The 26153-nt window shown below is 42.5% G+C and overlaps 1 protein-coding gene across 7 annotated transcripts in view; it reads left to right on the forward strand.

Annotated features, from left to right (window-relative positions):
• Positions 1 to 26153, forward strand: part of DNM3 (dynamin 3) — a 425435-nt gene that overhangs the window by 373844 nt on the left and 25438 nt on the right. For all 7 annotated transcript variants that reach the window (XM_019647999.1, XM_019648023.1, XM_019648033.1 and 4 more), the window contains 3 exons: positions 13807 to 13971; positions 22232 to 22458; positions 23040 to 23276. In XM_019647999.1, coding sequence (XP_019503544.1) covers positions 13807 to 13971; positions 22232 to 22458; positions 23040 to 23276 — 629 coding nt within the window. The remainder of the gene's footprint in view (positions 1 to 13806; positions 13972 to 22231; positions 22459 to 23039; positions 23277 to 26153) is intronic.

Raw genomic sequence — 26153 nt, forward strand, 5'->3', positions numbered from 1 at the left:
GGAAACTAGCTGAGATCACATTTGGATCTTAAAACATAGATACTTTCTTTTATGTGAAGTCAGGCCCTTCTTTTTTCCTGGGAATTTTCAGGCCCAACACCCAGATAGCATTTCAACTTCATCCTGCATGCTACCCTCCGGAGAGGGCCAGTCCCCGGAGCCCTCTGCCTTTCCCAGATAACTTAAGCGCTCTCCTTACCACAGGAGTTCTCAACCCAGGGCTCTTTAAAAAAATACAGCTGCTCCAGGCCTCGGCCCAGCCCACGTAAATCACAGTCCCTGTGGGGTGGGGCCAGGATTCGCTATTCAAAATCCTCCCCAGCCACTCTCAGCAGCCACCCTGAGAGCCTGGCCTGCCAGCTTGCGTTTGGATCTGTCTGCCCTGGACCTGAGCGGCCTGCTCATCTCAGCGTGATAGGAGGCCTCGCTCTGCACCGCCCCCCGCCCCCCGCCCACGCTAAGTGTTTATTCGTGATTGTGATGAAGCGCACGGCACCAGGCAACAATGCTGGGGCTTTGTGCTGCAGTCTCTGTCTTTCCGACTGTGGACGTCTAGTAAAAGAGAACTTGTTGCGGAAATCTGGCCCCTTGCAAATTCACGATACCCGATATTTAAAGAACCTTTCCCTCCCGCCTCTTACTCGCTTCTCTGTTGACTCACCTGGCACCTGCTCCAAATGGGACCTTCCTTCACACCAGTCCCTCACTGTCCTTCTAGGCCTGCATGCCACCTCTTTCTTTGGGAGAAGGTGGAGGCCGACCCATGGGAGATGAGGGAGATAATACCTTTATCTCCAGTTCCTCCCCCGTTCTCTTCTTATCCCTCCTTTAAATCTTCCAGAAGAAAAATCCCACCACCCTTTGTTAAACACTAGAGGGTACCAACCGTGTGCAATGCATTAAAATACAGCGGGACAGACTTATTAAAGAGCCATTAACAATACTTAGTGGGAAAAATGTAAAATTTTTGGAAGAAGAAACATTTGAACAAGCCGTGAGTGTATAGGAAGGAGAACTCATTGTGATTTTCTCACGAGGGACGGTTATCACATAGGCCGGGACATTGGGCGGGGCCTTGACTAATGGAAAGATTTTAGCAGTAAGATAATGGGTGGAAAGGCGTTCAAATTCCAGGGGGCAGCATGGAAAGGCATGGCTTGTGATATGCACGGTTTGATCTGGGAAGAGTGAATGTCCGGACATGGCTGGAATATGGCTCAGACTGTGTGAATCTTTCTCAATATTTCTCCTTTACCAATACACCAAATCTCATTCGTTTTTTGCATTATCTAAATCCTCACGCACACAACTGCGTTCTCTGGTGTCTTTGGTCTCCTGGCTCCTTTTTTGGACTTCATGTATATACATCTTCTCTGCCTTACAACAAATGTTTTGACCCTGCTATCTGGATACATACATTCCATGCCATTTCCCTTATTTCTCTCCTAAACTGCTAAAGTGTGGTTTATGCTTCCTTTCCCTCTCCTTTTCACCTTCCCCACCTCCCCCTCCTCCTCCAGCTTCTGGGCTCCCCACACGTCATCCCACCCCCGGGCTCTCTCCCCGCCGCCACAGAAAAGCTCAGCTGAGGATCCCCAGATCAGTCAGACAAAATCGTGGGTCAGGCTTCCTTCTGTCTTGCCTCTTAGCAACACCTGGTACTGTTGATGACAGCGTTTTCCTTGAAAGTTTTGTTAATCTGGAGTAGCTGGGATGAGGCACGCCCTTTGAACCCCGCCTACCTTTCTTCCCCACCTGGCCTCCTCTGCCGGCCCTTCCTCCATCTCCTTGACTGTGGGCGTCCCCACAAACACTGTCCTCCTTCCCTGACTGGTTTCATTCCATCATTTATTCTTTCACTGTGAAAGTGTTTACACTGTATATCAGGGGTCTTGAGTGGTCGTACTCCTTAAGGATACAGGATTTGTTACAAGGATAGTAGCTTTTAAAACCATTTGGTTATATTCCAGTTAACACAGTGGTTCTGACACTCAGGTAGGTAGTGAAGGACCTGATACATTTGGTATAATAGGCCCACACATATTTGTTGGTAAGATTGTAGCTGAAACGCTTTCTGTTTTAGAGAACACTCTCTAGGGAGTCTGCAAGGGACCTTTGGAATGGTTTTCAAACCCAGGCTCTTCTTATTTATGAATTTTGTAAACTCAGATGTCATTTAACTCATGTATGTTATTTATGCCATTTATGTCAAGTAATGAAAATATTAACTTCTATTGAGCCCTTGCTGTATGTCAGGCACCATGCTAAGTGCCTTTTTTGTGTGTTATCTCATTTGATCTCTACACCTGCCCTTCCCTATAAAATGTATAAGGTGCTAATATTGCCCACTCTTCATAGCACAGAAATTAAGACCTAGAGAGGCTGAGTAACTCCTTAACTTTAATTTCCCCAAAGTCATAAAGCTAATTAGTGACAGAGCCAAGATATAAATATACTCATAAGTTACCTGATTCTATATTTCATACTCTCAATTGCTGTTGTAAAATGTCACTCAAACTTAAGTGGGTTGGGCCCTTGGGGTGATCTGCCCAAGTCAGGTAGATTCTTTTAACCTGTATTTGAGGAATGGTGCAAGTGTCTGTTTGATCCAGGCGTTTGTCTTGTAGTTCCTTAGATTTGGAAATTCTCCTATAGACTTACTAGAATATGTGATTTGTAATATTATGGAAAATATAATTAAATCCAACAGGAGTTCTGGAAATAGTGGGAACTACCATCCACAGTTATTTCATTTATTTTAATTCCTTTTTAATTTTAGTTACATCTACTCCCTTGATATTGGGTAGAGCTACCTTTATATGTTACCTTCTGCCATGTGCATTCAGTTTTGCACCCTTAAAATATTGGTATCATGCGCTTTCTATTTTATGTGTATTCCCAGGTAGTTTATAAGTGATTGGGGAATATAGCTAAAAAATTGTATTGAATTAGATGGATAATGTTGTCATGTCTCTTTTTGATTCATTTGGCCGCAAATTTCCTATGCAATGTCATATGTCATATGCAATTCTGCGATGAGAATTTTAAAGCGGTTTTGCCTTTTGATTTAGAAATCATTATATCTATGATGGCTTGAGTAGCCATAAAACCTGGCAGAGGGAAAAGCATAGTACTCGCTAATAATAAAATTTCTGGGAATTTTGAAGTCATGGTTAAGAAAAGAGAAATTTGGGGGAAATTGTGACTACATGCAGTAATACGTTGTCTTAGCAATATTTCCACCTCGATCTAAAGTTACCTTGTTACTCTGTAAAGGAACATCTTGATCTAGTCATAAAAGTCATTATTTGGAATTGCAAATGTATCTGTGTTTATAGTTTGATTTCTGTTGCTAAATTACTTTAAAAACAGGCTAACAAAAGAAAGTTTTTATGAAGCCACGTTTTTTTCCTCTAATACCTCAAATCCTATTTTAAATTTTATTGACACCATCCCAGCACAAATTTTTAAATGGCAGAATTTTTTATCACAGGAATTGCACCTTCTGATTAAATTTACCTTAGGATAGTTTTAACTGTTATTGCAGCCACAAGTTGCTGATCTTTAAGCAGTTTTGCCTGTCTTAGTTTTTACCACTTGGTGAGAAATAGACAAAATTTGGTAGCTGAAGCAAACATCAGGATTAAGGTGAAGTGAAGAAAGCTTTGTTTTCTGTATGTTACATCCTCCTCATGGTTAAGCAGGCAACACACACACACACACACGCACATACACACACATGCACATACACACACGCGCGCACACACACACATGCACACACGCACACATACACATACACACTTTCAGAAGAGGCGTGGAGAGCAGTAACAAAAGAGAATAAACCACAGGCTCGAAGGTTGTTGCTTCTGGTATGTCGACCTTTGTCCAGTCAATCTTATTTTCAATATCAGCAGTTTCAGCATTTTCAGTACATTGTATTTTAATCACCTTCATGAATTTCTATTTTTCTGCCTCATGTTGGCCTGAGTTGAGATGCGCTCCTTTAACATTTTAGTTTATTTCTTAATTGAGAACAAGTATCTTCAAAGCCAGTTCTGTTTTTGGCATCTGTTGGAAGCAGCTTTCCAGTTTGGGACCAGGCACCTGCCGCCTGTCTGGGGACTCAGACGGATGTGCCCTCAGCACCATCCCCGAAAATGTTCAGGCTCTGAATGTTGGAAACAAGATTTATAAAAGGTCCACCTGCAAATCTCTTCTGATTTTACTTCCATCTCTTCTCTTAACAGAAACTAACCTATGTTTTCTAAAACAGCTTTTGGATTTTTTTTGTCTAGGTCATCTGGCAAGGTCATTGGGCCCTAGACTACCTGACAACGGTGTTCTCACTCATTCATGTGCTGGGGTGGCTGAAAAAGCTACCGTGAGGCCTTTGGGTCATTCTGCAGTTAAATTCATATGGCAGCTTTATCAGCTCCAGTGTTCACGGGACCTTGCAGAAATGTAAAAGCCTTTCACTCACGATACCTGATGCTTTAAAGGCTCATCTTTTTATTCTACATTCTTGAAGGAAGTAATGATGTAAAGCAAGTGATACTGTATTTACCTTGAACACTAAGGAGTATCATACTTCATAATATAAAGAAGAAGTTAAAGCCACCGTGTTCCTGTGCAGTTTATCTATTATGACCACCCATGCTGCTCTCATAATACCTGAGTTTTATTGCCCCTTCTTTCTCTAGAACTTTATTAACTTTGCCATAATGCATCGCTCCTCACCCATGTAAATATTTTTGAAGAAAAAAAAACAACCGACAGATTTTGTGTCATATTTATTGTTTTTTTGTTCCATATCTTTGTCCATCTTTCAATCCTTAGAAAAAGATCCAGTTTTTTATTGCATTGACCTTATAACCCCTTAATACCCTGATTCTAAAATGAATGCGCCTAAGAATATCTGCTAAACAAATAGTATGGTGGACGTGAGAATTTATAATCTCCCTGCTGCTGTGCATTTTTAGATGCTAAAAGGAGAATTCTTAAAGCGTAGATTACTCTTGTAAGCTTGGCCGTTTCCCTCCCCCCGAATCTTCAGGCGTTACCTTCTTACAAATGAAACCACTGGGATTTGTAATGCTTGATTGCATGAGTACGTAAGCATTTGGGACACGGTAATGTTACCGAATTAGCAGTAATGAAATAATCACTCTGAATCACAGAAGAGCCTCTGTCATTGTGATGGATATCATGAAGAATTGTTCTGGGTCCCTAAGGCGTTTCTTAACAGGACGATATTCGATCACTCCCGGTGACATTTGGAAATGCGTGTTTCGTTTCTTGGTATTTGTAGATCACTTTTGATGGTGGGGTGAGCATCAACCCCAGCCTAAGCAAGAAAGGGGAAGGGGTCATGTGTAGCAGTGAAGCAGGTAGATTGTGCAATCAGGATACCTGTATGGAATCCCTGCTCTGCCACTTAGGAACTAAATGACTTTAAGCAAGAGAGTTAACGTCTCTGTGACTCAGGCTCCTCTGTAAAATGGGAATGATAATAATAATAATAATAATAATACCAACTTCATGAAGTTGTTGTAGGATGACATGGGTTGATACATGTAAATCAGTTTGAAAACGACCTGACATTTCTCTGTCGTTTAGTGAGATTCCTTTCTTCTCACCATAACTTTCAATGTGGAAATGTTTGCATAGGGTGGAAGTTGGTCTACCAATTTTGTTGAAGAGAAAAAGAAAAATACAGCCCATTCACTCGTCTATGTAGTCATATACTAAGAATACATTCAGGTAGTAATGGCATCTCCTAAGACTTTTCTGAGCATCTTTTTAGTCATATGGCTTTTCTCCTTTTGTTGAGATTAACTGGGGATTTGCCACCAACCCTTGTGATCCCTGCTTCCAAAAAACTTGCATTCTGGTAAGAGGGACATTGATATCCCTAAGGTACATGACAACGATGAGACATCAAAACCAAATGTTCAGGTGCAAGGAGAAAAGAGAGTGCTGTATTTTAGCTGCAGCGTTCAAAGGGTGTCACATTCACACTAAAGCATGAAGGATGAACAGGTGGAGTTGGAAGAGAAAAGTTTTAGGCTGAGAGAGTAGCATGACTATCTAAGTGTTTCATTCCTTTGGACTCTTTAGGATGTAAGTAATAAATTCAAGCCAATTCCACTTTTACAAAATAACAGAACAGTGTGCTGCCTGTTGTGACTACACAAACCAGAAGTAGACAGATCTGTCACAGCCGGATCTGGTAGTCAAAGGAGGGATTCCAGTATCTGCCTGTCCCCATGTCTCAGCTCTGCTGTGCTCTGTGCCAATGTCACTGGCATGCAAGTCCCACCCCTCAGGCCCACTCCCTTGAAAGCTCTCACTCCTAACGGGATGGAAGCTTCACTTTCCTAAGAGCCCTGACATATGCCCTGTGGTTGGCTTTGCTGGGTCACATGCCATCTCTGTTATCACAGAGATGTGCGTCTGGCTCAGGCCCGATGTGCGTCTGGCTCAGCGCAGTCCCATCCAGCCACCATGACCGGGAGTGGGGAGAGGAGGCTCCCCAAATTTGTATTGGGCCTACCAACACAGGAGGGATGGCAAGACCTGGCGATAGAGCAGAGAGGATGAAGGTAGATTAGTTTTTGATTCGCCTCTCTTTCCTGTAGAGAATGCCGTGAAGTAAAAGCAAGTCACTAGCGTGGGGCCAGCATCACTCCCCACCACGGCCCTGCCTGATCTGCTTCTCTGAGTTCTTACAGCACCTATGAACTTCACTGAGCAATGTGACAATGACGCGTATATGGTCTTATAATCTATAGTGAGGCTGTGTATGAGGCAGGGTTCTCCAGAGAAAGAACCAATAGGGTATGTGTGTATGTGTGTGCTTTTTATAAGGAGTGAGCACACATAATTATTGAGGCCAGCAAGTCCAATGTCTGAAGGGTGGGCTGGCAGGCTGGAGACCCGGGAGAGCCAGTGTTCTGATTTGAGTCCAAAGGCAGTTTTCTGTAGAGGCCTGAAGGAGGCCTGCTGGACAAATCTCTCACTGGGAAAGGCTGGTCTTTTGCTTTATTCAGGTCTTCAGCTAATGGATGGTCTTCAGCTAATTGGGTGAGGCCCACCCACATTATGGAGGGCAATCTGCTTGACTCAAAATCCAATGAATTAAATGTTAATCTCATCTAAAAACACCCTCATAGAAGCACTCCAGAATAATATCTGTACCAACTCTCTGGGTACGCTTTGGCCCAGCCAAGTTGACACACAAAATTCACCACCACAGGCTATTTTTATGTTTATCTTTATTATATCTGTTCCCATTTTCTGGAGATTTTTTTCTTTAGACATATTCCAGTTGCTGTTTTCTATTTCAAAGAAATGCTGTGATTTTTTTTTTCACTAAAAAAGAAATTTATATCTGTTCATTCTTGTTCCAGCTGTTTTTAGGGAAAAAGGTTTTCTTTATAACAAAGTTAAATTTTAAACAGATATTTTTCCAAATAGTCAATATTTGAAAACTCATTTTGGCTCTTTCAAAACCACTAATATTATCTAAAATCAAAAGGTGGTCATGGGAGTGGTTGTTTGTAAAGAAACCATTGCAGTTGTTCTGTTAGACCATAATTTGGATGAAAGGTTATTTTATGGTAAGCAAAGTCAGTATATAAAGATTGAAATTTTCCAAACTTAAATATTCATGATTTTAGAAAAAATTCTCAGTAAGATTGTTTAAATAGCAATATTTGATAATGTATTTAAAATATCTGAAATACATATATATATATATATTTCATATTCATGAAGTTTTCTGTTATATAAGCAATACAGGCCTTTCAATAGGTTAAAAACCAGATTGGAATTGTTATAACTTCTCGGAGGACCTCAGGACACAGCACATAAGTTTTCAGATTTCTCCAAGAATCCTCATACCCACATTTCTTTTTTAATAATTGCAGATAAAAACAGTTGTCTCCATGCATCTTACATGCAAATGCAATGGCTGTCAGTCTCATGAGGGAAGTCCTCCCACCTTTATTCCTCCAAATCTTAGTTATTCCTTGCTGTCATCGCCCAACGTATTTGTTAGAAACCTAGACATATACTGGCACCACACAGAAATCTATTAGGCAGCTATTGGGCTGAATAAGAGTGAAAAAAGAAAAAAAAAGATATAGAGCTGCATCAGAATTAAGATAGGTTTGTCCTTATCATGATTGTGTTTAATCAAGTATGTATCTTTAAAATCCTGAGGGTTTTTTTTAAATGGTGGTTGAATTTCATATTAATCTTACATAGTTTTATAGTGTTTGTTATGATGCTATTTAGAGATGAAAACAGACTAAAAGCTGTAGGGAGAATGAAAAGGGAATCTCAAGTAAAGGAGAAGAGTCAAGGAAGAATAAAAATGAAAATAGCACAAGCAGATAAAGGCGAGTCCCGCCTGCTGACTTGGATAACCTAGGTCAGATTAGGCTCCGTGCCTTCGCCTGTGTCAGGATACTTTTTGCAGATTGGAGATGCAAAGAGGTGCCGCACCCCTTTGCTTCCCAGCGTTTGGACCACAATTACAGCTCAGATTCATCAACCCCCTCAGACAGACGCATCATGATCTTTACAGCAATTGAAATACGATTCTGGGCACCATCATTCTTTATCCCGCCCAGGCAGAGGACAGACCCCACAGGGAGAAGCCACCTCTAGGGATCCTGGAAATCGTACGTACCGGGAGCAATACCCCAGTTACCGGGAGCTCAGGCCCTCGGGTTTGTTCTTAGACAGAAAGCCAGTCCCTGAGGAAGTGGCCTGGGTTGGTTTTTCCTTCATTTATGCCACAACGTTTGAGAAGCTGCTGCTCTATTGTAGGGTAGTGTGCTGAGCACTGGGGCTAAAATAATGAGCATGTCCCCTCAGCCCTAGAATTTGAAACCTCACCCAGCTTCTTGGGTCCATCTCAGGGGCGACCAGGCGTGGAGACTGCCCTGAAGCCCAGCAGGCCGCGGATGGTGTATCCATCCAGCTCACACCGTGACCTCGGCCAGAGCGTCCTCACAGGCCAGCCTGTCTCTCTAGTGTTCTTTTGTGTCACTCACAGCCCATCTGAGACACTAAGTAAACACTTACTGTATTAGCGAATGAACTACCTGTCCCAAAGTGCCAGATCACAGCCTAGCCCACCCTCAAAGGCTTCCTTTCTGGGACACGATTCTCCCATAGTTTTGGTTGCCCACCCTTCTAGCCCCTGCAAATCAGAAGTGAGTGACTGGGAGTGGCAAGGATTTCCATTGAACACGTTGTCTGTAATGCAGGGCCAGACACAAGTCAAAGCGACGTGACCCTGGTAACAGCATTTTCATTAAATGAGAGTTTTGTGCTCTTTGTTGAAGGTAGTGGAGAACGGTATAATAATAAGATGCTTAAGCGGGGGCAAGCATTGGTTATCTGTAAAAATCTTGTGTGGCTCTGTAGGTGACCGCCTAGCGGTCCCCACTGGCAAGAAGAGATTCAGCAAACCCCCTATTAGCTCTATAGTACGTTTATGTACATGTTAGTGCCGGGGTACTTGGGATTTGGATCATCTCATCTCTGAAAAGCTGCAGTCACCAGCTTTACTGAGATGCTTTCAATGATCCTCAAAGAAGCCCAGGACGTAATTAAATAAGAGATTTGAGGAAAACGACCGAAACAAAACACATGGAAAGTAGACATCCCAGTCCAGCCCAGAGTTTGTGTAATGGAGCTTTAAAGTTTGGTGGGAGTTATTTCTAACTTGACTATTTCATTCTCTCGCCTCTTAAAGTATTAAGTCTTTAGGAGAAAGCTTTTCAATGAAAGTTTTGTAAAACAGCTTGCTTCTGGAATACCGTACAGTTGGTTTCATAAGAAAGTCATGGCACGAATTTTTATAAACAATTTCACATTCACAGTGCTGAGTTGTTATTGTTTGATTGTTTAAACTGCGTTCGATTTCTCGAAAGCTATTAGAAAAAGAATGCGATAGGAAGGCCTGTCCAGTCTACTTTTCAGAAGAAAGCTGGTTTTCACAATATTATTCACGTTTGTAAACAGATTCAATGAACCTGCACATAAAAGGTTAAATGTTTGCAGGCCATTCTTTTTTGCCTCAAAGATCAGAGACAAATTACTATTTTTATTTTACATTCCCTTGATGAGGATAATGATAAACAGCTGTCACTTCAGTGCTTAGACTGCAAAGAATCCTATTGCAATCCTATAATTTAAACAGAAAAAATACATAGTCATACACCGTATACATACAGAAAAGGGCACGAAAGAGAATCTGGTTAGAACTGGGGTTAGAGAAAAGGGGAGCGGTTTCTCTCTGCAATTACTCAGTTCAAAGAAAAATTCCATCTATGTACATTTCTTCTCATTCATTTTAGACATATTATTGTAGAAGCAGCAATTACTCCTCCTTTCTTTCTCAAATCAGAAAATAAATTAAATTTGCATTCTGAATCCTGTGACTCCCCGTCGTGTCCATAGCATTATCAGAACGGTTAAGATTTGCGTGTGACTGTGTGTCTACTGGTATTTCCAAAAGCTAAAGAGGATTTCAAATGGTTTCACCGGTTATTCTGGAGCGCTTGTTTTTTTTTTTTAAGTGTTGAGAATTAAACTGTTCAATGTTCTGCATTCACTCTGACACTTAATTGCGTCTGATTTCAAACAGTGAACATGAGGGTCTTTTGCATATTTTGGCTAAATGTTAAGAGCAGTGTGAAATGCAGCAATTCAGTGTGCCTATATGAAAATGTGGGCGGTGCTATAATTTCCCTGGTGTTTCATATTCCTGGGGGTTCTTTTAATCAATCCTATTTATTCTGCTTTTCTCTTTTGGCTCAATCATTTATTTTTTACAAATGTCAGTCTTCAATGACACCTTCTTCCTAGAAACTCATTTTGCATTTATTAATTGATCTGTAAAACTGACTTGATATATTATGGGTGTTTCACTGTTCCATAATACTTCTTGATTTTTTGACATGTAAGGAAAACTAGGAATTGGTTTACCATCATATTCCTCCCACGTGCATTGAGTACGTCTGCTCTCAGAGCCTCAGCCTGCCCTTCTGTGGGCTGACAAAGTGGTACCCAGCTCCTGGGGCTGTGTGGTGGGGTCTTCTGTGTGAAGCACGGTCCTTCAAACAAAATAAATGTTCCAGGGAAAGGTAGTGTGTTGATGCTGAAATGCCGGCCCCTCCTGTAAAATACAACAGAAAGTCCCAGTATCTTTCCTGTCAGAGAAACAAACTGAATTGTATTGGGTCCATTATGGAGGTTTATATGGCTTTATATAAAAGATGTTTTCCTCTGAAAGCTGCAGGCTATCTGTTCTCATTTCTACACATGATTTCATGACCATTTTATTATCTTCACTGTTATCAAGTAGTAGGGGATCCTAACTCATCAACTTAGGGTTCCTGTGGCCCCCAGTTTCTCTAACCGTTAGGCACTCTTGGAGTGCCTAGGCACTGGGCTTCTTTGATTTAGGTAAATCCCTTCATGGTATTAACTCCTCCTCCTCCTGTGCATCAAGTCCTGTGCTGGGTGCTGAGAAGGGGGAGATAAGCACGAGCCCAGAGTCTAACAAACGTACAACTAGGCTGGATATGAAAGAATAAAGGTGAGTAGAGGAACAAATGAAGTATGGGGGGCAGTGGAGGAAGGTGTCAGGGCCCTCGGGAACTTGTCTCGAAGAGGTGGCAATGGGGCCAGGCTTTGAAGATGAGAAGCCTTCACGGATGGGAGGAGGGGACCCCAAGGGACTAGCTTGCAGAAAACATGGTATAAAAAATGCACAGTTTGCCATCTTTATATTGCCTGAATTAAAAATGTTTTATATTCAGATTTTTTTCATCTTAAATTTCCATAATGTCCGTTGAGAGTCACGCAGCTGTCTCTTATTCCATGAATATTCCTCAAGGAAAGAGAAACTAACATTTATTGGGCACCCATGAGGTCCTTGGCGAGGTCATGTCATAAGCATTCTCATTTTAGCTTCCAAAAGTATTCCAGGGTAGTGCATCTTCATTTTAAAAACAGGGAAGCTGAATCTCAGGCATGTTAAGTAACTGAAGTGTGACCATACAACCAGGATATGATAGAGCCTTAATCTACAGTTTTCACTTTCAAATACCCTTGAAACAACATCGCAGTTACCACTGGTTCTTAGAATTTAGGCTCATCTTGGAGCACATTTGCAGTGTTTTGTTTTGTTTTGTTTTGTTTTTGCCCTGGGAAGAGTTTGGGAAAATGAGTGGTTTTTTTCACTGCTGACCTTTCTTCCATCACTTTACCACTTTATGGCCTTAGCTTTTGACCTATTTGTCCCAGATCCTATTGTGCTTATATCACAAATTAATAAAGAACTCCATAAGATGTAACTTAATTCTTTCTTTCAGTGACCAAAGGCCATTTCAAAAGAAATGGTATGGGACAAATGACTGCCATTTTTGAAACTTCCAAACCTCTACCTTGCTGTCGTAGCAGTAAGATGCCTCAGGAATGTCCTTGAAGTGTCACCCTGAAGCACAGGGTCATACCCTCAGGATTGGAAAATGACTGTTTTGTTTTAGAATGAGCACATACTATTCTAACATTTTTTTCAAAGTGGTAGATATTTCTGAGCAAGAGAAGCCTATATAAATGGTTAGAGCCAATCTCTGTCTTTGTTATTGTTGATCTGTGGCCTTCACATATGCTTTCCCATCTGCATATTGATTCAAAGGAAAGCTTATCATTTATAAATCCATTTAAGCTCTTTAGCACAGTGCTTTTCCTAGAACTGATTGGATGATTGAAAGCCTGGGAGATCAAAGTATGTACATTTCTGAAGAAAAGTATTTCATGTCCGCATTGGAAGCAATAAATTATCCCCCCCCCTTTTTTTTTTTTTGCATTCGTAATTAAATCTTTCCAAATGCTAGAAAGTAGCCAGACCACTAGCAATATTTGTATCGTGTTCTGGGGTTTAGATGGTTCAACCTGACTTGAAATGGAGACCATTTGTTCTAAATTGATTTCAATGCCAAGCCAATAGGTCAGCCTTTAATGATGAAGATGCCATTCCAGCCCAGCCTCTGGTGGATAAGCCAAAATTAATTAACTCAAGTCCCATAGTATAGAAAACAGATGCTTCTCTCCTGGTGCACAAACAAATACTTTGAGCATAGACGTGTTTTGTTTTATTCAGATAATAACAAGTTGGAAGTTAACGCTGTAAGTTTTTCACAATGGAGGCTGTTTTGGCAGTGATGACAGAAGCATGAATTTACATAACAGATTCCAGCAAGTGCATGGAAAAATGAATTATCCTCTGCATCTCTTAGTTTGGCTTCAGGCCGGGCCTAGGAGATTTTGTTTTAAATCTGGGCTGATCTGAATGCCGATCCATTTCAGAGCAGACCTGGGGGTCCAGAACCACTCCAAGGTCATTTCTAATCTACGGAGTCCCTGGGGACCCTTCCCAGAGGTTTACATCTGCACATATGTTTGGCCAGCTTGCAAATGGCTTAAGACTAAGTTGTCCTCTAGAGGGATGTTCTTCGGTGCATTGTTTTTCTGGTTATTCATCTCAGCATTCATTCAGAATTAGGATACTGGCTTTTTCTAGATTGTGGCAGGGTACAAGTAGAAGCATAACTGTGTGGCTTTGATCTCTTTCCAGAATTAATGGGTGCACAATAAGGATGTTACCATCTAATAGTGTAGTTCCAAATACAGTAAACGGAAGTTGATCATCTGATAACGTCTGCTGTTTTTATCCTTCCGAACGGATGTGACATAATCCATGTTTTCTTTCCTCTCTGTTAGACTGAAAATGACGAGAATGGCCAAGCAGAAAACTTTTCCATGGACCCCCAGCTGGAGAGGCAGGTGGAGACCATTCGCAACCTCGTAGACTCCTACATGTCAATCATCAACAAATGTATCCGAGACCTAATTCCGAAAACGATAATGCACCTGATGATCAATAATGTAAGTGATTATGAACCCTCTCACTTTGACTTTGAACCCTTCCTAGAGTGGAGATTGGTCACATTCTCTTTAGTTTCCTTGTGACATTTTTCTGGATGGTTGAAATACCTATGATGCAGGTGTATCATGTTCAATCACAAGTGTTAAGTGGCTGAAAGCATGGAATTCTCACTGCGGTGCTGTGGCATTTTCTACTGGCTGTGTCACCTAGAAGGCTATGGATTTGCTGATAATAAAGCGGAGGCTAGCTATGGTCAGGGTATCAATTGATTGCAAAGCCAGCAATAAAACCAGATGCCATGCCTCCTAGACTTTGAAATTAAAAGCTTGCAATACTATTCTGCCATAAGAAAACACGAAATAGCGCCATTTGCGACAATATGGATGAATCCTGAGATTATAATGCTAAGCGAAATAAGTCAAACAGGAAAAATAGAGAACCATATGATTTCACTGATATGTAGTATATAAAACTGAAAACAACAAAAGAACAAGACAAACAAATGAAGAAACAAAACTTATAGACACAGACGATAGTTTAGTGGTTACCAGAGGGTAAGCGGGGAGGAGGGCGGTAGATGAGGGTAAAGGGGATCAAGTATATGGTGATGGAAGGAGAACTGACTCTGGGTGGTGAGCACACAATGTGATATACAGATGATGTGTTACAGAATTGTACACATGAAATCTATGTAACTTTGCTAACAATTGTCACCCTAATAAACTTTAATTTAAAAAAAAAAGAAATTAAAAGCAAAAGAGTTATTCTTTCCTACACACACACACACACACACACACACACACACACACACACACACTATTATTAATCTGATCATTTTCACCTTCAAAAAACTATGGAATGGTATTTTAACCTGGGAAAAGGCTTTGTGTGCTGTCCCCTTGGATACAAAAATCAGTCAACTTGACTTTTCTAAGGTAAGGATGGTACAGCCCCCAAAGGTTACTGCTAGATCAGCCATCAGTTGATCTATATCATACAGAATGTCTCCCTTTTCATGTTTATCTTTATAGTGATCAGGATATGCTGCTTAAATGACATGGTCCAGCCTGGTTCTTTTAGGAGCCACTATGTAAAAGTATGAATGATATCACAAGTTATTTCAGAAATTATCTTGTAAATAAGATAGGCAATCCTGGGGTGTGGCAGAGTAGCAGGCATTCCTGACTCTTGAAAAGTGAGGCACCAACTATTTTATTCATACTTATCTTCTAAGGACACCTTTTTATTTAAACCAATGATATATCATTAGCATTTGCTTGTAGCAAGTAAAAATTAGATGGCAAAGCCCTGAAAAGGACCCCACCCCAGAATTCAGTTGAAACCTGGATTCCAACCCTTGTTCTGCTACAAGCTCGGCTGACCTAAAACACATCACTTAATCTCGTTGCATTGATTTTCCTCCTCATGTAAAATTCTAGTCATAAGAAAGTACTTGGCTAAGGGATTTTTTATAGAAGATAGTATACTCGTCCGTGGAAGTACTATGAAGAGCATAATTGTAAGAAACTAATATTGCTGCCTATATAAGAACTATGGGCTTTATCCACATTTCAAGATTCCTTTCAAATATTGTGTTTCTAAACATGACGACCCATTTATTGTTCACCATCTATGCACCCCTTGACTGTAAGGAGCCCCAAGCACTCACGTGAACAATCTTGTTTTTAACGAACTCTATCTTCATACACATTTTGTGTGTTCAAGCAAGGGTCATCGGATGCTTTGAAGTATTATCAGCAGGTAAGCCATATATTAGAAATTTGAAAACTACGAGCCGTATTCTTATACTTGGCCAGTGGCCTGCTGTGTGACCTGAAGCAAATCATTTGGTCCCTTTGGGTCGAAGTCACTTCCAAAACCACAGTGAGAGCCCTGAGTTGCCTCACAGAATTGTCAGGGAACATAATGAATGTGCCTATATGCCATTTTGAAAAATCATCGAGCACTAAACAAATAGTCTGTGTATTTTTAAAATTACCCTCTTAACTTCACTTAAACGAGTTCAGGTTGTTTTTGCCGCGGCATATCCAGGCCCTTGCTTATTTAAACATTTTCCTGATTAAGCATCATTTATCTTTTCAGTGTTTTACCCAGAGTCATTAGTGCTGCCATCAGTTCAAACGCTGCTTTGCTCTGCACTATATTAAATCATCAGCACAGGAAATAGCGCTTCCTGTCTATAGCTGTGAGGAGTAGCTTGGCACAAATTAGTTAAAAGGGGAAAAAAATACCCTGTTGCAAGCCTATTCCACTTTCACCTTCTCAAGAAACACACACACACACACACACACACACACACACACACACACAGAAACGTGGGGTGGACTGCCCTCCCTGCTTGCTGCTGTACTCGTTTCTTTGATGAAATGGCTAAACCCCCACCTACAGGGCATTGGCCATGGAAGTAAAGCTCAGCTGGTCGTCCTGAGAGGGGCCTCACATGAGAATCCTGAGGAAGGTGATTTTTAACGAAGACTTCACCTAAGAAGACTTCAAGGTCCAGCCTTGAATCAGAGACTCATGGGAATACAGAGGAAGCAAAAACATCATGTCATGCTGGATGCTTACGAAATTATGGCTACCTTTATTTGAAGGTCAACTTTTCGTATCTACCAGAAAATAGTGTTCCATATCGAGGGTGACCTCTTCTCTTTGAGCTTATTTTATCTGCTTTGTTACTATATATGTAACAAATATGTAAATATATACAATACATTTTTTAAATGATATATATAATTATATATGTAAAAGTGGTAGTCCCTTTCTTTAAATGGACCCACGCTCTCGTGGCATCCCGTTGTACAGACTGTCTGAGCCCTTTGTGTTCACCCCAGAAGCACCCCCCTGCTGAGGAGAAGGAACAGAAACATGGTGAACACCCAGCACCACGTTGTGCCTGTGTGTTGATTGTTTTATTCAGTTTAAAGGGAAGAGAGCTTGAAGCGAGAGCAAGAATCAGAGAATCCCAACTAGAAAACGAATACTTTGATGCCTCATTTTAAATCCCATCCACCCAGACCGGCTGCTTCTCTACTGGCTGTGGGCGGAACGGCCAGTTGTCCAGCCGAACCAGCCACTGCCGACCACGGGGTCCTCTCTGTGTGGACTCCCCCTGTCGCGAGCGGAGCTGTGGTGGCCTTTCCTCTTTGAAACGGGAATGGCCACTCTGCCTTCTGGAAAACAGCCTGTTTCAGCCAGCTTTCAGAAGGTTCAGCGTTTGGTGGGCAGTTTCCTTTGAAAGTTTACATTAAGTGTTCTGCCACTCAAGCCTCCATATGGAATTGTTTAAGGAGTTTAAAGCCAGCCATAAAAGCCTTGCCTCAGACATACTGTAAGCCTTTGTCTATTGAAACGCAGCAGCTGTTTCATGGCTTCAACATACCAGGTAACGGCGACACAAAGAAATAGCAAGTTTATGACGGGCAGTCGTCCTGCACGGGCTGAAGTCAACGCCGCCGAGTTCTGTTCAGTTCTTTCAAGTTCACACACACACAACACCCCACAGCAGGCACATTTTCATGGTCTTTTCTCTATAGTCTCCCCCGCCCCCAAAGAAGCTCTCCATCAGAGAATCAAGAAAGTACATCCAGCTTTAGTTCTAAAAGTGTGAGTGGCAAAGGGTCATGTTAATTCTGTGTCTGGACCCACAGGCTCCATTGGGCGCTCACTATTTTGACCAGATCATAAATGATGAAATGGAGCTTCTGAGCAGTGAAGTGGCTCACTCAAGATCAATAGCCGTGGATGGCAGAGTCAAAATTAAAATCCAGGTCTCCCCTTGGAGTCGGATATTCTGTCCATTTCAACATCAGATAACACATATGATATGGTTAGGGAAACTATAGGTCCACCTTTTCAAACTAGGGGTTCCTATCCCCACTGCATATACATGGGGTGTCTTCCTAGAGGTCCCATATGAGGCAAAGATTTTATTAGGGTTTGTTTCCATATGAGTAACAACGTTTTGAATATAAGTAATGCAAAAGATTGTTCCTCTGATTCAAACAAACCCAGATAATACAAAATAGAATATAAAGTTCTTATGAAACTGTTTGGGAACCAAATGTGAACGCTAGAGGCATGTCACACTTGGAGTGTGTGCCATCGCCTGCGCCCCTGGACCCCTAGAAGTCCAGTCACTCTCCTGGGCCATTGGCACATCGGTGGAAAATTGGTAACATGTGCCCTCGTTTCAAAACCTATTGTTAACTTTAATGTGCGTGCAGTAGAGTGTTGTTTTAAATGTTCATTATTTGGGAGGAAAGTACATCTTAAATACCAGAGCCCTGATTTGTTTCCCCGGGTCAGGAATTCAGTGTCCTGCTCCAGAGACAGGTCACAACCAGGACCCAGAAGCCCCCCAGTCTGGCTCCCCTACCCCAGCCACTCCCCACCAAGGGTAACAGTCCTGATTTCTTATACCGTCCATTAATTCTGCCTGTTCTTGAACTTTGGAATCACGCTGTTTGCACTGTGTGTGTGTGTGTGTGTGTGTGTGTGTGTGTGTGTAATGTCCTATGTTTGTCGGTCAAAGCATGTGACTTCTTAAAGAAGGAAAAAGCCTCATTGGTCTTTAGCCGCACTAAACCCCTGGGAGATGGAAAACAGACTCGAACAGAAATGAGGGAACAATGAGATCTCAAAGAATCCCGGAATTCTGACCAAGCTCCTCTCTAAAACTAAGCAAATTTGAACTTTGCAGCCAGCTAAGTTTCCACACAAGTGCTTGTATGAATGAGAGCTGCCACTGTGTACCACCCAGCGGCTCTCCTGTCTAGAAACGGGATTTTAAGGACGTGGTGCTCTTAGTAACTGAATGGCACGTTAACTCTAGAAGCGTCTCTGCTATTTGTGAAGGCTTCAGAATGGCTGCAGCGATGAAGACAAAGCAGGGTTAAGATCCAGAAAAATATGGCAGGTTGGCTAGAAAGGGTTAAAGCAGGAGAGAAGAAACATGTGGAACATTTTTAATGGCCTCGCATTCCTTTACACTGAGCAGATTGGCGTGGTGCAGGAATGCCTGTTTATCCAGCCCAGAGAGTTTGAACTGGAGTGAGGTTTTGTGCGCGAGAATTTTTTTTTTTTTTGCGAACCATATAATGATGTATAGGATATAAGGTGTTATAATTAAATATTACTTCACATCTCACATCTACGTATAATTCGTGTATGTTCTGTGGGATGTCTTCTCCATGCTGTCGCTTGGCCTGTAATTGTTGTGCAGAATCCTTGATTTAAATATTTGTCCCACTGACATACACACGGCTCAGAAAGTCCCCAGAGTGTCCGGAAACTCCCCAAAGGTTGTCCCCTCTCCACCCCCCACTTTGATTCCAGCTGTGGCATCCCTAGGATAGCTGGAGGAGAAGAGCTCCTGAAATTTTGCTGAAGTGCAGAGTAAAAGGTCAACTTGTGCAGTTTGCGGAATGATGTCACTCATTCCCTGCACTATTGCAGTAGCTTTCTATTTGTTCTTCTGCCTCTGCAATACGTTCCCAATGCCATTTTAGCCCTGTCCACTGTAAGAAGAGCTTTTGTTCATGGAGCAGTAACTTCATGCGAGGCATCGTTCTAGGCAATGTATCATCGTTCTTCCACTTAATCCTCGTCACAGCTCTTGAGGTAGCTACTCCCGTTATCCTTATTTTGCAGATAGAGAACCTGAGACTCCAAGAGGTTAAGCTGTTTGCCCAAGAACAGTAATTGTTAGAGCTAGAACTCAAAATGTAGGGCCATCTGTGCTCCTCACCACTGTGCTGGGTAGCCCTTTTCCCTCGTGCTCACACTACTTAGGTTATTCCAGACCCTGGGCACATCTTTTGGAGAGTCGGCAACTTCTTGGTGGGTGACATTTTGATGTGGAAGAGTTGATTCAATGCAGATCTTTGATCAGAATGCTGAAAACAGGCCCTTATTATTATATTTTATTTCGTGGTTTGTTTGACAGTTGCTTCTTAATTCAGGTCTGCTTTAAATCTATTCTTGGAAGGGTCTTCTTTTAACTTGTGTTTAATAGATTCTAAGAGATACTCTGGTACGATGTAAAGCTTCAAAAGAGCTTAACCCAGTGGATAGCCAATGCCAGGAAAATTGTCTGGCATTGAATTTGGACTTGTACCATCCCTCCAAGCGCATACACACACCCACCAGTGGAAGATTTGTGCATATGTCCACGTCTCCTTGGGCACCTGTAAGTGTGTTTAGAAGTGAATAAATCTTCAGTCTTGATTCTTTAAGCCCAATTTACTGTCTTTCCTTTAAGAATGACTTTCCCTCCTTAACTTTCGATTCTCCCACTTTCTGTTCTCCCACACACCCAAACCTCAATGCCTGAAGCATCCTTGTTCCTTTCCTCCTCGCCCTTCACATCTAAACAGCACCAAGTCCAGCTGGTTTTTTCTTTACACTGTCATTTATATGAGCCCCTCTTTTCTATTCCACTGCAACCTTGCTAAATTAAACTCTTATCCTCTCATAAATGATCTCCAGTAGTCTTCGAACAGATTTCTTTATCTTCATATGCAAAGTCTTTCCAATCGCAGCCTAAAACTCTTTTTTATTGTTTCACTTACTTGCTTAAAAGCTTTCTGTGGCTACCCAGTGCCAAGTGGATAAAGTTCAAACACTTTTCCTTGGCATTTGAGGCCCTCACATCTGGCCCCAGGTTACCTGGCCAAATTTACCTTCCACGACTATCACACATAAACCTTCTATTCTACCAGACAGTTGTCTGAACACATCTTGTATATTAGATTACTTCCACATTTGAATCACTCTTGGTTTACAAAATATGGACAGAGAACTTTTTTTTTTTTTTACTTCACAGTGATTTAACTGAATTTTCTGATGAGTAGAATGATTCACATGGTTAAATACCTTTAAAAAATAATGAAGCTATGTGTTTTAGACTCTTGTCATCTCTGAGTTATAAATTCAACTGCAACCCAGGAATTTTGAGCACCTGGCAGGTGTTCTGTAGTCTGCCTAAATTTGTGACAATTAAATATACTGGCTTTTGGCCTTTCTTTGAGATATCCAATGTCTCTAGATAAGTGTTAACTTTCTCATTGAACAGAGAAACTGAAAAATCCAAGTTGGCTTATTTTTCTAGGCTTATGTTAATTAGTGTACTTGCTACAGCACTCCAAAATAATGATGCTTAAACGTAAATTGTCTTTTCTAAGCACCCAATCAAAGCAGGGTAAGACCACTAGACGTCAAGTCAGAAGATTTGAATTCAACTTAATGTTGTGTGACTTCGGGCAAGTTACGTAAACTCTCTGAACTTCAGTTTCTTCATCTGTAAAATTGGAGTGATAATACATGTTTCCTAAGTATGTGGTGAGAATTAAATTAGATAACTTTTGGAACACACCCTGTTTCATTGATTCTCACATCCACTTTTTTCACATTTAATATTTCTGGCATGAAGATGTGTGTTCCACTGAATGGCATCTTGACATTCAGTCATAGTTTCCGTTGGTGGTGTGTTTTTCTTTCTTAGGGGCACATGAAATAGTGGTGTGTCTTAAAATCAGTGGTGTCTTAGATTTGATGAACTCTGCTGGTTGGTTCTCTCTCCACGGTGCTCTGCCTCATAGGTATTATTCATACTTTAGTTTGTTTTTCCATATCCGCTAACCATGGAACCTCATGTCAGGCCTTGTCACTGTTAAGTAGCTTCTCCGACAAATTCCAGAAAGCACAGAGTGTATCACTTTTTTTTGGAAATCAACTTGCATGATTATATAAGGTTGTGTACTGAATGAATATTCACTCATTGTTGCTAATTCCACTTCTGAGATGATGTTGAAATCTGAGGTATTCTAGCAGTGCAGTGGTTTTGGTGAAAGCTAGGTAGAGAACTGGATAACTTGTGCTATTATGTAGGTTTCTTTACATCAGTGTTTCTGATTGAAAATACTGCTGCTTACCTCCTGGTACCTCCCTCGCCCCTAAGCCAAGCAGCGTCAGACAACATTGGGGAGATGCTTACACAGCCGACAGGCCCAGCTCTGATGATGGCAGGGATTGGCCCTCTTTTCAAATGGGGGGGGGGGACTCACCAGCACAGTTCTGAAGGTTGGCAGGAGAATGAAAAAAATAAGAGCAAACAGACATATGAAGCGGCCCTTTGTGCAGAGTGGACCTTAATGGACTGTCCGCAGGCTCTGAACCAGTTTATACCATTTGATAACTCATTCGTTCCTGTTTTACTTTCCTGTGGTGACCTGACAGGTGAAAGATTTCATAAACTCAGAGCTCCTGGCACAGCTCTATTCATCAGAGGACCAAAACACTCTCATGGAGGAATCTGCTGAGCAGGCCCAGCGGCGGGACGAGATGCTGCGAATGTACCAAGCCATTAAAGAAGCCCTGGTGATCATTGGTGACATCAGCACATCCACGACGTTCACCCCTGCACCGCCTCCCGTGGATGACTCCTGGATACAGCACTCTCGCAGGTAGGGAGATGCCCCATGTCACCTGGGGCCAGCCAGGTTGGTCCAGCATCGTCATCTGGGCGTGCTTCCCTAAACCAATGGGAACCTAGAGAAGAAAGAGGGAAAAAGATATTGAAGTTCCGAAGTCAGAGATGGGGTCAGATAACCGCAAGTTCCGTAAAAAACAAGCACAACGCATCCTTACTGGGGAATGTTACACAGCCGTCAAAAAGAGTTCTATAAGTACCGAAATGAAAAGATAGTCCAGTACATGTAAAGCTTTAAAAAATGTAAGTTATGGAACATTGTGGGCTAGTATGTACAAAAAAGGAGTTTATATGTACAGAGAAACTACGGTAGAATACCCTTAAAAAGGATTCACAAGAAAGTACCACTGGTCTTCTCCGCTGCGTGTAGGAGTGGGGAGGGAAACGTCCCACCATGAACGCTTTTATACACTTTAACGTGCCTAAGACATATCTGAGCGTCTCAGTGAAAAAATAATCATTTTTAAAAAGCAGTCGGGAGGTTACAAAGCATTTTTGAAAGTTGATCAGATGGAAAGTAGGAGTGGGCAAACTGCTGTTGGTCTCTTTCTTCAGGTCACCCCCTCCGAGCCCCACCACCCAAAGGAGGCCCACGCTGAGCGCCCCGCCAGCACGGCCCTCATCCGGCCGAGGGCCCGCTCCGGCCATTCCCTCTCCCGGACCCCACTCGGGGGCGCCCCCAGTTCCATTCCGGCCCGGCCCGTTGCCTCCTTTCCCTAACAGCAACGACGTGTTTGGAGCCCCTCCGCAAATCCCGTCTCGGCCCACGAGGGCCCCTCCCAGTGTCCCCAGGTAAGTCTTCTGCATGGAAGAAATTGATGGGGGCAGGGGGGCTGCTCTTTGGTTCTCTTCTCATAGCATAACAGACAAAATTTACTTGAAAAAGAAAATTGCAAAGCTATTATCATACACATTTGCAATTTTCAGCCAGAGGGGAATCCTTGGGAAACTGCTGAGCCTGTCACACCATTTAAAAGCCAAGATGTGGTCTAAACCTCTCCTTTATCAACTGGCCCTAAGCAAATGGGACTAAAGGAAACTAGGTCTCAATGAATGACACTTTGGCAGCTGTTTGTAGAATTTGATGGAGGAGCTTTGAAATGAAAGAGCCGGGGCTGGGTGGTTGCAAGCTGTGAGTTCCACAGGTCATGAGAATGTCACCAGCCAAGGCCTCACCTTCTTTGTTACCAAAGGAATTCCAAAAAACCACTGACTTCAAGGAATATTATCCATCTACCCTCTGCACTATGACCCTGAAACCCAGTATTATTAACTTGAACGTAGGCTGAGTAAAAGTCTGGCTGATTAGTCTGCCATTGTTTTTTATAAAACTATACATAGAAATTTTAATACAGACATGGTAATAGCTGTGTGCAGTCACTAACCACCTATGAGATAGAACACTGTACTTTTGAATAATACATTTTGACATTGGTGAGCAGATTTTCAGGCTTCGTTGTGAGATGAAATAGCTGATAAATAAGTGGAACTTGATAGAGTTGAAGCTATAGTCTCACCTTCATACATTTATAATCAAAATATGTACAATGTGTATAATTAGAGATTTTGAAAATGGAAGGAATCAGGGTTTGTTTTTTTAAAACCAATAACAAATTTTAAAAGGAAAGAAAAGTAGCCCATCTAGAACATTAATGTTTAAAAATTCAAGTCAGAGGATTAAAATATGTGTGTGTTCCATGAAGCAAAACCTTGCTGTGCATGGACCATAAAAACGGAAGTGAGCTCCACCCGCCCGGAAAGCCTGAGCCACCGCACCCTCTGATTGCGGTGCTTCCATTTATTGCGATCTTCAGGGTGTTGGGTGCAATGAAGCAAAGGGGCCTCTTAAGCTGGTACACAGAGGGTGGTGTGGCAGGAATAGCAGGGGGTGTTGGATCAGAGGACCTGGTTTGCCTCAGGCCACGGGCAACTCATTCAGCGCTGAGCCAGGAGCTCCTCGTGTATGAAACAGAGATGAATCTAGCAAACTTGTTGCCCAGACCATCCGAGATGAGGTCTTTGAAAGAGTCTGACACACTGTAAAGCACTGTGGTCATCACCATTGTCATCATCTTGGTTCTAATCAGAGAGGATATATGTACTCTCAAACCTATGGATTTTTTCCTCTAAACTCAATAGGTTTGGCTTACAATTCATTTGGGACCGAGCTACGTTTCCGGTAATAATGGTAACAGCAGTCGCTACCATTTTGCCTGCTCTCAGTGTCTGCAGGCAGTGTCCTTGGAACATTGCAGGTGCATTTTGGTTTCCTGCTCACAACAACCCACTGAGATAGGTTAGGATCCATTTTGCAGACAGGCACAGGGGTTAAGCAGCGTGCCCAAAGCCGCTCAGCTAGACCCGGAGGAGCTGGGCCTTAACCTCAGACCGCCTGATGGAGGAGCCTGTCTCGCAGCCACACCGCCAGGGTGCCTCAGCCTCGACTCTGCTGACATTTTGGGGGCAGGGCACCATCCAGTGCGTTTTAGGATGTTTAGCGGCATCCTGGCCTCGTCTGTCACTTGCACTCTCCCAGTTGTGAGCACTAAACATGTCTCTAGACATCGTCAGTGCCAGGGGTGAAGAGGGGTGAACCCCCTCTGGAGAACCACTGCTCTGCAGCGTTCAAAAGCCTTTCCCTCGCATGTGAAACAACATATCCGTCGGTGCTGAGCCTCACTACAGGCAAGATTAAATGATTGTTTTAGGAAACCTCACATTGACTAGGAAAGTGCCTGTCTTTGTGCCAGGAAGGTATGGAGGCCCTTGGGGGTGGGAAACGGGGGTCCCATCCAGGAGCCTGGAAGCTGGCCATTTTGTCTGTTTAGCTACAAGAAGGAACCAGAGCAACCTGCTGCTGCCTGTCCCAGGAATGCACGTGCATGTCTCATGTCTGCCTGCGCTCTTGGCCGCATTAGCTCCTGGTTTCAGAGGCACTGGCTTGCCAGTACCCTTCTGAGATACTGCCGAATGCTGAACTGATGTGCTAAGCAGGGTGGGGTCGCCTTGGGTGTTTCCCAGCCCACACCAGGAAGGTCCCGGCAGGAATCGGTAGCCCACACCGGGAAGGGGAGGGCCAGGTTTCATGCGTCCGCACTGGGGGATTTATAGGACCACAGTTGTGTTAGTCAACATTTCTAGAATATTCTCGAGTTAGAGCCAGGCTTAACTTGATCTGGCCTTGCAAAGAGTCTCAAATGTAAAACAGAAATGGGAGTTCAGAGCAAAAGAGGAACGTTGGTTGTTTTGTGCTGAGCCTTCAAGTTTCAGGCCAGTTCAGCACATTGGGAGGGAAATCCCGGGGGGGAGGGGGGGAGGCGGGGGGCACCTGAGAGAGAGCAAGAAAGACTCTGTCAGGATCCTTATGCCTATTAAAGTTTAGCTTTAGATGGAGAATTCTGACCACATAAAGTCTGTTTTTAATAAAAGCCAGAGCAGGAATCCTACCAAATGCAAGCCAGAAATGGGGTTTAAGGTTTCAAAAAAAAAAGAAAGACAGACCAAGATGAAAGAAAGAAAGAGAGAGAGAGAGAGAGAGAGAGAGAGAGAGAGAGAGAGAGAGAGAGAGAGAGAGAGAAAGAAAGAAAGAAAGAGAAAGAAAGTTGAGGGAAGCTCTCGTTGAAATTTCACCTTGTTCTATTGATTCACATGCTCTCTTTTCCCTCTATG

The sequence above is a fragment of the Hipposideros armiger genome, unplaced genomic scaffold (assembly GCF_001890085.2).
Source record: "Hipposideros armiger isolate ML-2016 unplaced genomic scaffold, ASM189008v1 scaffold_6, whole genome shotgun sequence".
In the NCBI taxonomy this organism is placed as follows: Eukaryota; Metazoa; Chordata; class Mammalia; order Chiroptera; family Hipposideridae; genus Hipposideros; species Hipposideros armiger.